Source organism: Ranitomeya variabilis, chromosome 2 (genome assembly GCF_051348905.1).
Source record: "Ranitomeya variabilis isolate aRanVar5 chromosome 2, aRanVar5.hap1, whole genome shotgun sequence".
NCBI classification, from domain to species: Eukaryota; Metazoa; Chordata; class Amphibia; order Anura; family Dendrobatidae; genus Ranitomeya; species Ranitomeya variabilis.
Genome location: NC_135233.1, coordinates 422,796,782 through 422,813,038, shown reverse-complemented (window position 1 = coordinate 422,813,038; position 16,257 = coordinate 422,796,782). Strand labels below are relative to the sequence as shown.

The window sequence follows — 16,257 nt, the reverse complement described above, 5'->3', positions numbered from 1 at the left end:
CAGCAGGTAGGGAGCGACCCTCAGTCTGCACATGGCCTTATGGTGGTGATGACAGTAAGAACTCATGTCTCCTTGCATCTTATGTGTCAGGTGACCCTCACTGGATACAATGTATCACGTCACGTCACGTCTGTACTCCAGCGAAGATGGCCGATCACGGCGGGACCCTTCCACCCTGTTATTACTGCTCCCCCATCATTATTCTCCAGGCCCCCGAGAGATGTCACATAATTATACGTCACACGATTAGATGAAGATTGTACGATTAACCGGCGAGTGCCCACATGTAATTCTGCAGGGGGATGGTAAGTTCTGCAGTTTGGGGTCCATGGAAGGATCCTCGGTGGTGGTGGGCTCACTACAAGGGGACATGTCCGTGTATCATACACACCCAAAGGAAATGTCACCACCCATGAGGACGGCTTCATGGAGGCTACAGGTCGGACGGCTCTCACCCCAGAGGTCAGACACAATCTCAGCATTTTATATTCCAGCACAAAATTAAAAAACAAAACGAGACAAAGGTAAAAATGGAGGCAAGATCGTCCGGACGAGTGAGAAAGGGTTAAGTTCTAGAGCCGTTCCGGATGTCCGGGAGAAAGTCGGACATCGGACGTATCCTACAGATCCTGGTGGAGACCATGCGCTGGGGCATTACTGATGATAGGGGTAAAGCAGATGGATGCGGTGGGGCAGATTAAGGGATGGGGCTGATGATTGTATTGGGGCAGATCGATGAGGTAGGGCCGATGATGTTCGCTTCTGATCTATCGTTCTATGTCACGTCTTTTCTTTAATAAAGAAAAACTTGGAAATTTAAAGACAAGTTAAAATTCTAAATCCACAAAGTTCTGGAGTTTGGGGCCGCGCAGTCCTGACCCACGACGCCGCTCCGTGCACCCTGCGCTCCCGGCTTTACTCCGTGCCGGTGACATTCTTCTTCTCCTGCCAGTTCTTCTCCCGTTCCTGGAGTTCTCCTTGGGTGAAGGACGCGGGGCCCCAGTTCGTGATCATCCCGGGGTTTTTGGAGCCTGAAAGAGACAAGAAGTTTTAGTGTCAAAAGCCAGAAATGTGGAAATAACAACGAGGGGAAGAAAACGCTGCGGCTGTTCTGTGCAAATTTACATTGTGCAATTAGAAGTATGCGAACCCAGAGTAATGGCTGCCTTCCACCTGGCCACCCCTCCCCCACCTCTCTGCACTCACCTGGCTGGATTAGTCGGATTAACCCCTCGTGCTGCGCCACTTTGTCCTTCCAGCTCCGGGTCTTGCTGGTCGCCATTTCGAGGTTACTCTTTACTTGCTGAAAAGAAAAGAAAGATAAAGAAAAGAGATAAAAGTGAGGAGGTGCCGGCGGAACAGAATTCTGGGGCTTTATGGCAGCACACTGCTGATCTGGATCCGGGGTTATATCGGGGGGACAATGACCTCATATTGCTCCAGAGCCGCAATCCGCTCCTTCTCCAGCTGCTCCAGCTGCTGCATCGCCTCCTGCAGGGCTTCCTCCTTCATGGCCTGCATGGCCTCCAGCTCCTTCTTCTCCTCCTCGTTCATCTTGATCATCATCTCCTGCTCCCTGTGCAGATTCTCCAGCATCGCTCGCTTTGTGGCTTCTTCTTCCAGGAGCCTAGAAATGGTGGCAACATGTGATAAGCGGCATCTGTCACACCTGCCGCCCTGGTCCGGCCACCGCGCAGCTGATGGGGTCTCAGCATCGTATTTACCCCCAAAAGTAATTTCCCTTAAAGCTGAATCACTATATATTTCTTATACTGCCACATAAGGGGAATTTACACCAAATCTGACCACAACATTCTATCCTTCACACTCACAACTCCTCGACCACCCCAGCACCCTCCTACCTACAACACATTCAGAAATCTACATGCCATTAACCCTCATACACTTCCAGACTCCCTATACTCATCATGGTCCCCAATCTCTTCTTTTTCATGTCCTGATCTGGCTGTACATCACTACAACAACACTCTTAGAAGCACCCTTGAACAAGTAGCTCCCCTCACCCTCAGAACCTCCAAACACAGAGTGAAACAGCCCTGGCTCACATCGCAAACCCGATGTGATGCTCTAGGAGTGCTGAACGCTTATGGAGGAAAACACGCACACCAGAAGACTTCACACACTTCAAATTTATGTTAAGAACCTATAACTCTGCCCTTCACCTCGCCAAACAGACCTACTACACCACCCTGATCTCCTCACTATCCAACAACCCCAAGAAACTTAACACCTTTCACTCCCTCCTCAGGCCAAAAGAACAAGATCCTATCACAGACATTTGAGCTGATGACCTGGCCTCCCACTTTATAGAGAAAATAGACAATATCCGTCAGGAAATCCGCTCCCAGACACCAAGTGCAATGACTCCCATCCCTCCCTGCATCTCCCCTGGCTCACTCTCCACATTCGATCCCATCACAGAAGAAGTCTCCAAGCTCCTCTCCTCTTCTCCTCCGACTACATGCACTACCGACCCCATTCCCTCACACCTCCTCCAGTCTCTCTCTCCAGTTGTCACAACTCACCTAACCACAATCTTTAATCTCTCCCTCTCCTCTGGCATTTTCCCCTCCTCCTTCAAACACTCTATCATTACTCCATTACTAAAAAAACCCACCCTCGACCCATCCTGCACAAACAACTACAGACCGGTCTCCAATCTCCCCTTCATCTCTAAACTCTTGGAGCGCCTGATCTACTCCCGCCTTACCCATTACCTCTCCACTCATTCCCTCCTAGACCCTTCACAGTCCGGTTTCCGCCCCCTACATTCGACAGAAATTGCACTCATTAAGGTGACCAATGACCTTCCGACAGCAAAATGTAACGGTGACCACTCTCTGCTAATTCTTCTCGACCTTTCTGCACCTTTCTGCCTTGCGCAGGCGTGTACTCCGGAGGACAGAGAATGAACTTTAATCCAATATTGCGGCCAGCATGCAGCCAGCGGGTAAGGAAAGGGTGAATCAAACACCCCAAAACCCTGCCCATATGACCCCAAACTGGTCCCGCCAAATTCAGGTGACAGGTTCCCTTTAAGGACACTGCTCTCTCCTGGTTCTCCTCCTATCTTTCTGACCGCTCCTTCAGTGTTCTGTTCTCTGGCTCCACTTCATCTCCTCTTCCTCTCACTGTCGGGGTACCCCAGGGCTCAGTCCTTGGCCCCCTTCTCTTCTCCCTCTACACAGCCCCAATTGGACAGGCCATCAGCAGATTTGGCTTTCAGTACCATCTTTGATGACACACAACCATACACCGCCATGGGGTCCAATGTGGCCCCTACTTATGCTAACATCTATATGGCGGTGCTCGAGGACAGGTTCGTGTACAATTCCAGCCTCTGGCGCCACGTCAGAGCCTGGTGGCGATATATAGATGACATATTTGTGGTATGGGATGGTAGCTCTGAGGAGTTGCATGATTTTCAGATGTTTTTGAATCAGATATATCCAGAACTACAATTTACTTTGACACATTCAATGACACAAATACAGTTCCTAGATACCCTGGTTTATAAGGAAGGGGATAAATTAAAAACTGATATTTTTGTTAAAGAAACAGATAGGAACAGTTTGTTGATGTTTGACAGTAACCATCCAAGGAGAATGGTGAATTCCTTGCCATGGAGTCAATTATTGAGGGTTCGTCGGATAGTGTCTGATGAAGGAAAGGTTGATCAACGTTTGGAGGAGATGTGTTCTAGGTTTCTGGCAAGAGGCTATCCCGGTAGGGAGGTGGTGAGATATAAAGAAAAGACTGTGAGTTGCTCCCGTGAGAGCATTCGCAACAAAACACGTGGTAAACGGACATGTGATCGCATTCTGTTAGTGACGACATATAATCCAGTGAGTAACCAGATTGGTAGAATGATAAGAAAACATTGGGTCCTTCTACAACGTGGTCTGCCCTCTATTCCTAGTTTTGGGACATATCCGCTAATTTCTTTCAGTCTTTCAGAAGAGGACAGAATCTGAGGGATAGATTGGTCCGATCCGATATTGGGACATCAAAAACCTCAGTACAGAAGACTCTTAGCACGGTTAGACATGGGAATTTTCCATGTTTGGGCTGTGCATGTTGTAACAATATGTTGAAAGGATTTTCCTAAAAGAAAGGTACACTTGTGCGTCCAGTTATGTTGTGTACATGATTGTGTGCCCTTGTGGGCTCACCTATGTGGGTGAGACGACCATGGAGGTTAGGGCCCGCATTAGTAAACACAAGAGCACTATAAGGACGGGCCTGACTGAGTTACCAGTACCGAAACATTTCCTTGAACATAAACATTCAGTGAATCAGTTGAGATTCAGGGTTATAGATAGTGTTCCAGTCCTTAGGAGGGGGGCTGACAGACTGCAGTTACTCAAAAAGAAGGAATTAAAGTGGATATATATGCTGGGATCCTTACAGCCTAGGGGTCTCAACATAGATTTCAATTTACAGACCTGTGTGTCTTAGGATTATCATATATATAGGATCGGGTTGGTTGACATCGGTAATGTTTTTATTCTCATTTTTATTCTTATCTACTCCGCGGTTTGATATTTACATGTTCACTTTATTTTGTTTTGTAGGTTGTTATGGTCACAGTCGATTGACCGGGGGACTAGGTCCATTGAAGATGATTTGTACCAGGGTTGGACAACTGTTAAGTCATATATAACTATTGAGTTTTGGGATCCACCCCTTATGTCTTCTGGCCTTTTCCTCCTCTTTCCCTTCCCTCATTAATATAGCGAATCATGGTATTTATGGGGTAGTTTTCGGCGTTTGATATGGGGTTTTGTTATGTTGATTCTTTTGATATATGCGTTCTCTTGGAGATGAACAAGATGTTCTCTGCGGTGGTTTTGTTGATATAGATCACCTAGGCGATCTTTTCCGGCCACTGTCACATGGTGCCGCTGGTGTGTGTGTGGGTACTCCTGCCGGTTGGATTTCGCTACACTTGTGTGGCGCTCCTCCGGCTGGATGTGCGCGTGCGCACTCGGGATGCGGCTTCTATGGGGCTGGTGGCTGGTATTAGACCGCGATGGATGACGTGGTAAAGGCGCTGTCACATGATGCCGCTGCTGTGTGTGTGGGCGGGTACTCCTGCCAGTTGGGTTTCGCTGCACTTGTGTGGCGTCTTCCTGGCTGGGTATGCGCGTGCGCACTCAGGATGCGGCGTCTATGGGGCTGGTGACTGATGGATGATGTGGTAAAGGCGCAGGGATATGATGATGTCGGTGAAGTATGACACGCGGCATTCTATTGGTGAGGCTGCGAATCCCTAGTTGTAATGTGACTCTCGATAGGTATCAGGTACATTTAGGCGCCGACTTGATAGGAAACCCATTGGTTCAATCTGATTTGTATATAAATATGTGGTTTTCCTAGGATTGGGTGATTATCCACATGGTAACGGCAGATGCATGAGGCTCTGTGCACACTTTGCGGTGTGCTCTGCGGGTTCTCCCGCAGCGGAATTGATAAATCTGCAGGGCAAAACCGCTGCGGTTATCCCTGCAGATTTATCGCGGTTTGTTCCGCGGTTACCGCTGCAGGATTACTCCTATACTATTGATGCTGCATATGCAGCAATATGCAGCATCAATAGTAATGGTTAAAATAATAAAAATGGTTTATACTCACCCTCTGATGTCCGGATCTCCTTGGCGCTGCACGCGGCGCTCCGGTTCCAAAGATGCTGTGCCGAGAAGGACCTTCGTGACGTCACGGTCATGTGACCGCGACGTCACCACAGGTCCTGCTCGCACAGCAACCCTGAGTCCGGACGGCCGCGTGCAGCGCTGAGAGGTGAGTATAGCATTTTTTATTTTGATTCTTTTTTTTTTTTTTACACTATTTATGCTTCCCAGGGCCTGGAGGAGAGTAACAACCGCACATGATCCGCTTACTTCCCGCATCGTGGGCACAGCCCCATGCGGGAAGTAAGCGGTTCAATGCATTTCTATGGGTGCAGAATCGCTGCGATTCTGCACAAAGAAGTGACATGCTGCGGGTTGTAAACCGCTGCGTTTCTGCGCAGTTTTTCCCGCAGCATGTGCACAGCGGTTTGCGGTTTCCATAGGGTTTACATGTTAATGTAAACGCTATGGAAACTGCTGCGGACCCGCAGCATCAAAATCGCCGCGGATCCGCGGTAAAAACCGCAAAGTGTGAACATGGCCTTATGCTGATAGGCTAGAGGGATTGTAAACAACCTGCTTAACATTGAATATGTGCATATTTTCAAGACTGTATATATGATGATTATATCTGCGGTGGTGGATTTTTACTGTCTATATATTTTATGTCTATTATTGTATTTTTAATGTGATATATTTTGTAGTGGGAGGTGGCTTGATGGCAATTGGTGCACTGTGTGGCATCCACGCTATTTAAAGCTGACCCCTTACATTGTGTGCTATGCTTGATAAAGACCTTATGGTCGAAACGTTGCTGTGACATGGCTTAATAAAGTTGCTTTTTGGATTATTACACCTGGAAGGAGCGCTGATTCTTTACTGATTTTTGGATTTTTTACACAACTATACACGTCATCCCCTGACCTTACCCCCGCTGTACTACAGAACGCCACTGATTGTCTGTCCGCAGTCTCCAACATCATGTCCGCTCTATCTGAAACTTAACCTCTCCAAAACTGCACTTCTTCTGCTCCCGCCTTCTACTAACCTCCCTAAATCTGACATTTCCCTCTCCGTGGGTGGCACCATAATAACACCCCGGCAGCAGGCACGCTGTCTGGGTGTTTTGTTTGACTCCGATCTCTCCTTCACCTCCCACATACAATCTCTTGACCACTCGTGCCGCTTACACCTAAAGAACATCTCTAGAATCCGCCCTTTTCTCACCATGGAAACAACAAAAACCCTCACTGTCGCCCTGATCCACTGCCGCCTGGACTACTGCAACGCTCTATTAATTGGCCTCCCCCTCACGCGACTTTCCCCTCTCCAGTCTATCCTCAATGCAGCAGCCAGGGTCGTCCATCTAGCTAATCATTACTTGGACGCGTCCGCTCTTCGCCAGTCATTACACTGGCTGCCCATTCATTACAGGATACAATTCAAAGTACTTGTTCTCACCCACAAAGCTCTGCACAGTGTGGCCCCCTTACATCTCCTCCCTCATTTCTGTCTATCGGCCTAACCGACCGCTGCGCTCTGCAAATGACTTCCGACTAACCTCTGCACTAATCCGTACCTCCCACTCCTGACTCCAAGACTTCTCTCGTGCTGCGCCAATCCTCTGGAATGCTCTACCCCAAGATATTAGGACCATCCACAACTTGCATAGTTTTAGGCGCTCGCTCAAAACTCATTTGTTCAGAGCGGCCTACCACGTTCACTAATCAAAGTCACTTTATGTTTGTGTGTGTAGCCCATTCACTATCCCCATCTACCCCCACTGCCTGAAGATGGCTGGGCCCTCATTGTAAATACATCATTGTAAATATAACAAATAGAAAGATTTGTAGTCAGCTCACCAGTAACCACCGCAGGTGCACGGAACTCCGTTGCAGGAAGACGAATGTTCATCAGGGAAGAAAAAAGTTGAGTTCCAGCTCCTTAAAATATAAATCTTTAATGATATCCAAAAAATAGTAAATAACATGGGTGCCCTACAACGGGAGAGGCTATACGGCAACGCGTTTCGATCAAATGATCTTTATCAAAGCCATACTACAATCTGGTTGTGTTCCTCTACACTATGTTCCAAATTATTATGCAAATGACATTTTTCTCGGATTTTCCTAAATGGTTGGTGCAAATGACAGTCAGTCTAATAAAAATCATCACCCGTTAGAGTATACATCGAATTTTATTGAAGAAACCTCCCAATGATAACAGTATAATCTCCAAAATGAATAAAAACTCACAATGCACTGTTCCAAATTATTAGGCACAGTAGAATTTCTAAACATTTGATATGTTTTAAAGAACTGAAAATGCTCATTTGTGGAATTTGCAGCATTAGGAGGTCACATTCACTGAACAAAAAAGCTATTTAACGGGACACTGTCACCCCCTCCAGCCGTTATAAACTAAAAGAGCCACCTTGTGCAGCAGTAATGCTGCAGTCTAACAAGGTGGCTCTTTTAGTTTTTGATTCATTTATTACCTCAAAAAAGCGTTTTAAAAATTGGCCACACATACCAGATATTATGCCAGGAGGCGGTCCGAAGCGTCCTGTATGAATCCCCCAACTGCCGTCACTCTTCTCTTCAGGGGCGATGGTATCCGCCCCCTGAGCGCTGTTATCTTCTGAAATCCGGCGCCTGCGCTGTGCGTGCCTGCCTGGGGCCTGCGCAGTGTTCATTGTCAGTGCGGCCACACTGTTGCTGAATCCCCCCCCCCGCACTGTTATTCATTATGCACAGTGCGGGGCTGGGGTTCCTGGGCATGCGCACTGCGCTGTTTAGACGCTCCCCAGCTCCGACGCTCCCCCGCCTTCCCAGGAACCCCAGCCCCGCCCTGTGCATAATGAATAACAGTGCGGGGCGGGGGATTCAGCAACAGTGTGGCCGCACTGACAATGAACACTGCGCAGGCCCCAGGCAGGCTCGCACAGCGCAGGCGCCGGATTTCAGACGATAACAGCGCTCAGGGGGCGGGGACCATCGGCCCTGAAGAGATGAGTGACGGCAGTTGGGGGATTCATACAGGACGCTTCGGACCGCCTCCAGGTACAATATCTGGTATGTGTGGCCAATTTTTAAAACGCTTTTTTGAGGTAATAAATGAATCAAAAACTAAAAGAGCCACCTTGTTAGACTGCAGCATTACTGCTGCACAAGGTGGCTCTTTTAGTTTATAACGGCTGGGGGGGGGGTGACTGGCCCTTTTTAACGCCAAAACATCCCAACAGGCCAAGTTACATGTTAACATAGGACCCTTCTTTGATGTCACCTTCACAATTCTTGCATCCATTGAACTTGTGAGTTTTTGGAGAGTTTCGGCTTGTATTTCCTTGCATGAAGTCAGAATCGCCTCCCAGAGCTGCTGTTTTGATGTGATCGGCCTCCCACCCTCATAGATCTTTTGCTTGATGATCCTCTAAAGGTTCTCTATAGGGTTGAGGTCAGGGGAAGATGGTGGCCACACCATGAGTTTATCTCCTTTTATGCCCATAGCAGCCAATGACTCAGAGGGATTCTTTGCAGCATGAGATGGGGCATTGTCAGCATGAAGATGATTTTGCTCCTGAAGGCACGTTTCTGCTTTTTAGACCATAGAAGAAAGTGGTCAGTCAGAAACCAGCTCAACCAGTCAAGAAGAGCGCCACTATTGGTAACAAAATAGCCCCCAGTATGTTTCGATCGGAGGTGACAAAATGTACAAAAACATGGCGAAATTATCCAGGGTTTTTCAGATGTGGCACCAATAATTGCAGTACGTGTAAACATGCTATTGTAGCTAAAACTTTCCATAATGCGGAGGGAACAATTACATTTTACACCAAGCAATATATTAACTGTAATTCTAGCAATATAGTATACAAAATTAACTGTGGAGAGTGCGATTTGTCCCATGTGAGATGTACGACTAGGAAACTAAAGACGCATCCGGGAACATTTGTACGATACAGGTAATACGCAGAGCGGTAATAGAAATATATCGGCAGCATCTAAACACTTTGTTACTCACCATGCTAGGAGTACTACATGTTTCCAGGTTCAGGGAATTGAACAGGTTAATATATCTCCTCGCGGTGGAGACGCCAGGAGGCGGCTCCTCACGCGAGAAGCATACTGGATTTTCCATCTAAATACTCGATTCCCGACGGGATTAAATAAACGAAATGAAACTGTTACATTATTGCTGAATAGGAAGTGAATATTTTATATTTTATATTGTATTAATATAGGTTAATGGTTTTATGTTAGGACCTTACAAATTGTCATGTGATTTATTCTAGGACTCTGGTTGGGTGAGTTCCTCCATATAGAGGAACACAACCAGATTGTAGTATGGCTTTGATAAAGATCGTTTGATCGAAACGCGTTGCCGTATAGCCTCTCCCGTTGTAGGGCACCCACCGGAGGGAGCTTGTCACCTTTCACATGTGATTTACTATTTTTTGGATATCATTAAAGATTTATATTTTAAGGAGCTGGAACTCAACTTTTTTCTTCCCTGATGAACATCATTGTAAATACACACCTGTACTTTGTATCTCCCCCACCTCATTGTAGATTGTAAGCTCTCACGAGCAGGGGCGGCTTATTGTGCTTTATTATTGTATTGTTAACGTTGTTACCTATGATTGTTGTTTGAAACTGTTAAACTGTAAAGCGCTGCGGAATATGTTGGCGCTATATAAATAAAGATTATTATTATATTATTAAATCTCCAAAAACTGCCTTGTAGCAGCAGATGACACAGCCGGGACACCAGGAGATGCAGCCATATTGGTGGAGCACATCATGCACCCCTACCCCTATGATCCTAGGGGTCCTCACTCCAGAAGACTCATCCTTTCCTGCACAACACATACAACCATTGATAGGAATGAACACAGTAATGCTTCATCTCCCCTGCAGGGGCGCTGCAGGAAAACACTACACTTAATGACCAGTTGAGCACTGGGTCCCAGCAGACAGAAGAAAACAGACACTAATAGATCGGACCAGAGCCCCTTCATCCGGGAGCCCCAGCACTGCTGCCTCCATACGACATACATCCTCACTCCTGGACCAGGGGAGATAGTAGCACATTCTCTCCCTGAGGGAAACCATCAGTAGGTATGATCCATGGTAGACCCCTGACCTTGCCTGCAGCAGCCGAGCTCTCTCCTCCTCCTGGCGCGCGTGCTTCTCGTCGTCCAGCGCCTCCTGCAGGCGGTGATACATCTCCTCCAGCTCCTGCACTCGCCTCAGGTATTGCTCCAATTCGGAGGATTTCTGCGCCACCTGCTCCTCCATCTGCTGCCGGATCTGCGGAGTAAATGAGCGACGTCAATGAGGAGATTTGTGTCTCTGTGCAAGTTCTTCATCAAGATCTCTACTTGCTGTCAGTGAATGGGAACATTAATCATCCATCCTAGTCCTGCTCGAGATCGCCGTGCAGACTGCTGTGCGCACCGTAGTGCAGATCGCCGTGCAGACTACTGTGCGCACCGTAGTGCAGATCGACATGCAGACTGCTGTGCGCACCGTAGTGCAGATCGCCGTGCAGACTGCTGTGCGCACCGTAGTGCAGATCGCCGTGCAGACTGCTGTGCGCACCGTAGTGCAGATCGCCGTGCAGACTGCTGTGCGCACCGTAGTGTAGTGCAGATCGCCGTGGAGACTGCTGCGCGCACCGTAGTGCAGATCGCCGTGCAGACTGCTGTGCGCACCGTAGTGCAGATCGACATGCAGACTGCTGTGCGCACCGTAGTGCAGATCGCCGTGCAGACTGCTGTGCGCAACGTAGTGCAGATCGCTGTGCAGATCGCTGTGCAGACTGCTGTGCGCACCGTAGTGCAGATCGCCGTGCAGACTGCTGCGCGCACTGTAGTGCAGATCGCCGTGCAGACTGCTGTTCGCACCGTAGTGTAGTGCAGATCGCCGTGCAGACTACTGTGCGCACCGTAGTGCAGATCGACATGCAGACTGCTGTGCGCACCGTAGTGCAGATCGCTGTGCAGACTGCTGTGCGCACCGTAGTGCAGATCGCCGTGCAGACTACTGTGCGCACCGTAGTGCAGATCGACATGCAGACTGCTGTGCGCACCGTAGTGCAGATCGCCGTGCAGACTGCTGTGCGCACCGTAGTGCAGATCGCCGTGCAGACTGCTGTGCGCACCGTAGTGCAGATCGCCGTGCAGACTGCTGTGCGCACCGTAGTGCAGATCGCCGTGCAGACTGCTGTGCGCACCGTAGTGCAGATCGCCGTGCAGACTGCTGTGCGCAACGTAGTGCAGATCGCCATGCAGACTGCTGTGCGCAACGTAGTGCAGATCGCTGTGCAGACTGCTGTGCGCACCGTAGTGTAGATCGACATGCTGACTGCTGTGCGCAACGTAGTGCAGATCGCCATGCAGACTGCTGTGCGCAACGTAGTGCAGCTCGCTGTGCAGACTGCTGTGCGCACCGTAATGCAGATCGCCGTGCACTGCTGTGCGCACCGTAGTGCAGATCGCCGTGCAGACTGCTGTGCGCACCGTAGTGTAGTGCAGATCGCCATGCAGACTGCTGTGCGCACCGTAGTGCAGATCGCTGTGCAGACTGCTGTGCGCACCGTAGTGCAGATCGACATGCAGACTGCTGTGCGCAACGTAGTGCAGATCGCCATGCAGACTGCTGTACGCAACGCAGTGCAGATCGCTGTGCAGACTGCTGTGCGCACCGTAGTGTAGATCGACATGCAGACTGCTGTGCGCACCGTAGTGCAGATCCCGTGCAGACTGCTGTGCGCACCGTAGTGCAGATCGCCGTGCAGACTGCTGTGCGCACCGTAGTGCAGATCCCGTGCAGACTGCTGTGCGCACCGTAGTGCAGATCGCTGTGCGCACCGTAGTGTAGATCGACATGCAGACTGCTGTGCGCACCGTAGTGCAGATCGCCGTGCAGACTGCTGTGCGCACCGTAGTGCAGATCGCCGTGCAGACTGCTGTGCGCACCGTAGTGCAGATCCCGTGCAGACTGCTGTGCGCACCGTAGTGCAGATCGCCGTGCAGACTGCTGTGCGCACCGTAGTGCAGATCCCGTGCAGACTGCTGTGCGCACCGTAGTGCAGATCCCGTGCAGACTGCTGTGCGCACCGTAGTGCAGATCCCGTGCAGACTGCTGTGCGCACCGTAGTGCAGATCGCCGTGCAGACTGCTGAGCGCACCATAGTGCAGATCGCCGTACAGAGTGAAGTGCGCACCGTACTGCAGACCGCCGTGCAGACTGTCATGTGCACAGTGTATGAACCCTTATATACCGCCATACATCATTACCAGTTGTTCCCGCTCCAGCTCCTCTCTGAACCGGTCCTGGAGCTCCATGTGGGTGTTGTGGCGTTTCTGCTCCTCCTGCGCGGCGCGGGATGCAGCCTCCTGCAATTGCTGTAAACAAAAGCACAGTAAAGTGTTAGATCATGGCACATCTCTTGAGGAATGTTGCAGAACTCAGCGGCTCTCAGGGCTCTTGGAAATCTGCGTGAACACTCGCGAGGTGGCTGTAAAGGCGGCCAGATCGCTCAAAATTTAACTTTCCTAGATACTGAGAAAGAAGAGCTGGGGCCCCGGGGACCGCGCCTCTCACCATCCGCACTTGCTCCAGCTCCAGTTGCTTCATCTCGTTGGACGTCTGCAGCTCCTTCATCTTCTGCTCCAGCTCCTCCTGCTCGGCCTGGAGCTTTTGCCGCAGCGCTTTCCTCTTCTGCCGGGCGTCTCTGTGCGGCGAGGCGATGCCCAACTTCCTCAGGTTAACGACGGTCTGAATATCTGCAGGGAAAATATTAAAGGGATAATCCCAAGTATCTAATTGCAGGGGTCTACTACTAGGACCCTCAACATTCACAACAGGTTGCGTATGCTTATCTGAAAGAACCGCTGGCCGTGCATGCGCATGCTCTCTGCTGTCTCCGCCAGTCCCAAGATTATAAAGAGCAGAGCATCGCACAACCACAGCTCCAGGAGACACATTGTAAATTGGGGAACCCCCACATGTACTGACCCCGTGATCCTGGAATGTAAATGAGACAGTCACCGCAACTCGGCTCTGCTCCGGTCACAGGCGGCAGAATCGCTGCGGCTGCTCCGGTCACACACGGCAGAGTCGCTGCGGCTGTTACGGTCACACACAGCAGAGTCGCTGCGGCTGCTCTGGTCACATGCGGCAGAGTCGCTGCGGCTGCTCTGGTCACACACGGCAGAGTCGCTGCGGCTGCTCTGGTCACACACGGCAGAGTCACTGCGGCTGCTCCGGTCACACGCGGCAGAGTCGCTGCGGCTGCTCTGGTCACACACGGCAGAGTCGCTGCGGCTGCTCTGGTCACACACGGCAGAGTCGCTGCGGCTGCTCCGGTCACACGCGGCAGAGTCGCTGTTACTTTGCTTTGGTGACATGCGGCAGAGTCGCTGCGGCTGCGCTCACCTTGTATCCACTCCTGCTTCTTCTTCTTGTCGGACGCGCTGATCTCGTAGCTTTTTTCCACACATTTCACAAGGAACAGACATTTCTTCCCTTCTCTGTCCGGCAGTGACTGAAAGACAAGGACAATGTGATCTAATAAGCGGTGGATTCCTCCATCGCGGTGTCAGTGTGCACTGCAGTTTTCGCATTCTCTTCCTGCTCGGGCTGATGGCGTACAATGCCCGGCTTGTTACCTCCACGCAGCAGTTCCCGTCCAGGCTGATGTCCCCCTTCTTGTCTTTCAGATCCTCGCTGACGTAATAGAACATGATGTTGGGCTTCAGGACAAACCAGCGCTCCGTCCAGTTCTTCCGCTTGTGACCTTTCTTCCACAGATAACCCTACGGTGAGGAATGAGATGGCAGGCGGTGGGTCAATTATAACGTTCCCATTTTTCTGGACAATTATTACTAGCCTTTAAGTGATTAATAATAAAAGTGAAGGTTTTTTGAGTTACAGGAAAATATAAAATAAACTGGAAAATATATTAAAATAATCTGAAAAATACAATTAAACGTTATAATCAGATGCAGTTTGTTTATCTCACCAGCTGAGGGCACCAGAGTCATACAAAAGATCTCCAGCTCACCGCAAGGTAAATTCACACAAGACCAGTAACAGCCGCATCTGGACCTTAATCACTGGATCCAAGACTTTAATTCTCACCAATTTGCCCACAACCTTCCAAATATGCAGGAAACAGGCCGACGTATTAAGTGTTTACCGGACCTCGTACAGCAGCGTGCAGGATCTATCAACTACAGGACTATCACCCAGCTTTCCTAAAGTCCTGAGTGGCAAATATGCAGCGATACAAAGCGATCCTCACCTGCTTTAAAATGTCCAGGACGAGCTCATTAAACACTTCATTGATGGCCATGGACACAGTGGTGGAGTCGGTGCCTTTACTGAACTGACCGCTGCCGATCAGCTCGATGAGCTCCCAGACGGACAGTCCCTTCTGCTTATCATGGAGACTGATCTTATAGTCCTCAAACAATGCTTGCTGCCAACCGCTGCCCATCGCCTCCGTCAGCTTCTTCAGGAAATATTCAATCTGCAAAGAAAAGACTTCTTGTTAAAAAGTCAATCATTGTACACTACATACATTACCCTATACTCCAGAGCTGCACTCACTATTCTGCTGGTGCAGTCACTGTGTACATACATTACATTACTGATCCGGAGTTACATCCTGTATTATACTCCAGAGCTGCACTCACTATTCTGCTGGTGCAGTCACTGTGTACATACATTACATTACTGATCCGGAGTTACATCCTGTATTATACTCCAGAGCTGCACTCACTATTCTGCTGGTGCAGTCACTGTGTACATACATTACATTACTGATCCCGAGTTACATCCTGTATTATACTCCAGAGCTGCACTCACTATTCTGCTGGTGCAGTCACTGTGTACATACATTACTGATCCTGAGTTACATCCTGTATTATACTCCAGAGCTGCACTCACTATTCTGCTGGTGCAGTCACTGTGTACATACATTACATTACTGATCCGGAGTTACATCCTGTATTATACTCCAGAGCTGCACTCACTATTCTGCTGGTGCAGTCACTGTGTACATACATTACTGATCCTGAGTTACATCCTGTATTATACTCCAGAGCTGCACTCACTATTCTGCTGGTGCAGTCACTGTGTACATACATTACTGATCCTGAGTTACATCCTGTATTATACTCCAGAGCTGCACTCACTATTCTGCTGGTGCAGTCACTGTGTACATACATTACATTACTGATCCTGAGTTACATCCTGTATTATACTCCAGAGCTGCACTCACTATTCTGCTGGTGCAGTCACTGTGTACATACATTACTGATCCTGAGTTACATCCTGTATTATACTCCAGAGCTGCACTCACTATTCTGCTGGTGCAGTCACTGTGTACATACATTACATTACTGATCCGGAGTTACATCCTGTATTATACTCCAGAGCTGCACTCACTATTCTGCTGGTGCAGTCACTGTGTACATACATTACTGATCCTGAGTTACATCCTGTATTATACTCCAGAGCTGCACTCACTATTCTGCTGGTGCAGTCACTGTGTACATACATTACTGATCCTGAGTTACATCCTGTATTATACT

At 49.2% G+C, this 16,257-nt stretch overlaps 1 protein-coding gene across 2 annotated transcripts in view; it reads right to left on the bottom strand.

Annotated features, from left to right (window-relative positions):
* Positions 1 to 463: 463 nt before the first annotated feature.
* The window catches only part of SWAP70 (switching B cell complex subunit SWAP70), a 122,476-nt gene continuing 106,682 nt past the window's right edge, over positions 464 to 16,257 (bottom strand). For both annotated transcript variants that reach the window (XM_077286651.1, XM_077286652.1), the window contains exons 4-12: positions 14,964 to 15,191; positions 14,329 to 14,475; positions 14,096 to 14,204; positions 13,262 to 13,443; positions 12,955 to 13,062; positions 10,797 to 10,963; positions 1,429 to 1,627; positions 1,207 to 1,303; positions 464 to 1,031 (exon numbers count right to left, since the gene is read on the bottom strand). In XM_077286651.1, coding sequence (XP_077142766.1) covers positions 916 to 1,031; positions 1,207 to 1,303; positions 1,429 to 1,627; positions 10,797 to 10,963; positions 12,955 to 13,062; positions 13,262 to 13,443; positions 14,096 to 14,204; positions 14,329 to 14,475; positions 14,964 to 15,191 — 1,353 coding nt within the window. In that variant the 3' untranslated portion in view covers positions 464 to 915. The remainder of the gene's footprint in view (positions 1,032 to 1,206; positions 1,304 to 1,428; positions 1,628 to 10,796; positions 10,964 to 12,954; positions 13,063 to 13,261; positions 13,444 to 14,095; positions 14,205 to 14,328; positions 14,476 to 14,963; positions 15,192 to 16,257) is intronic.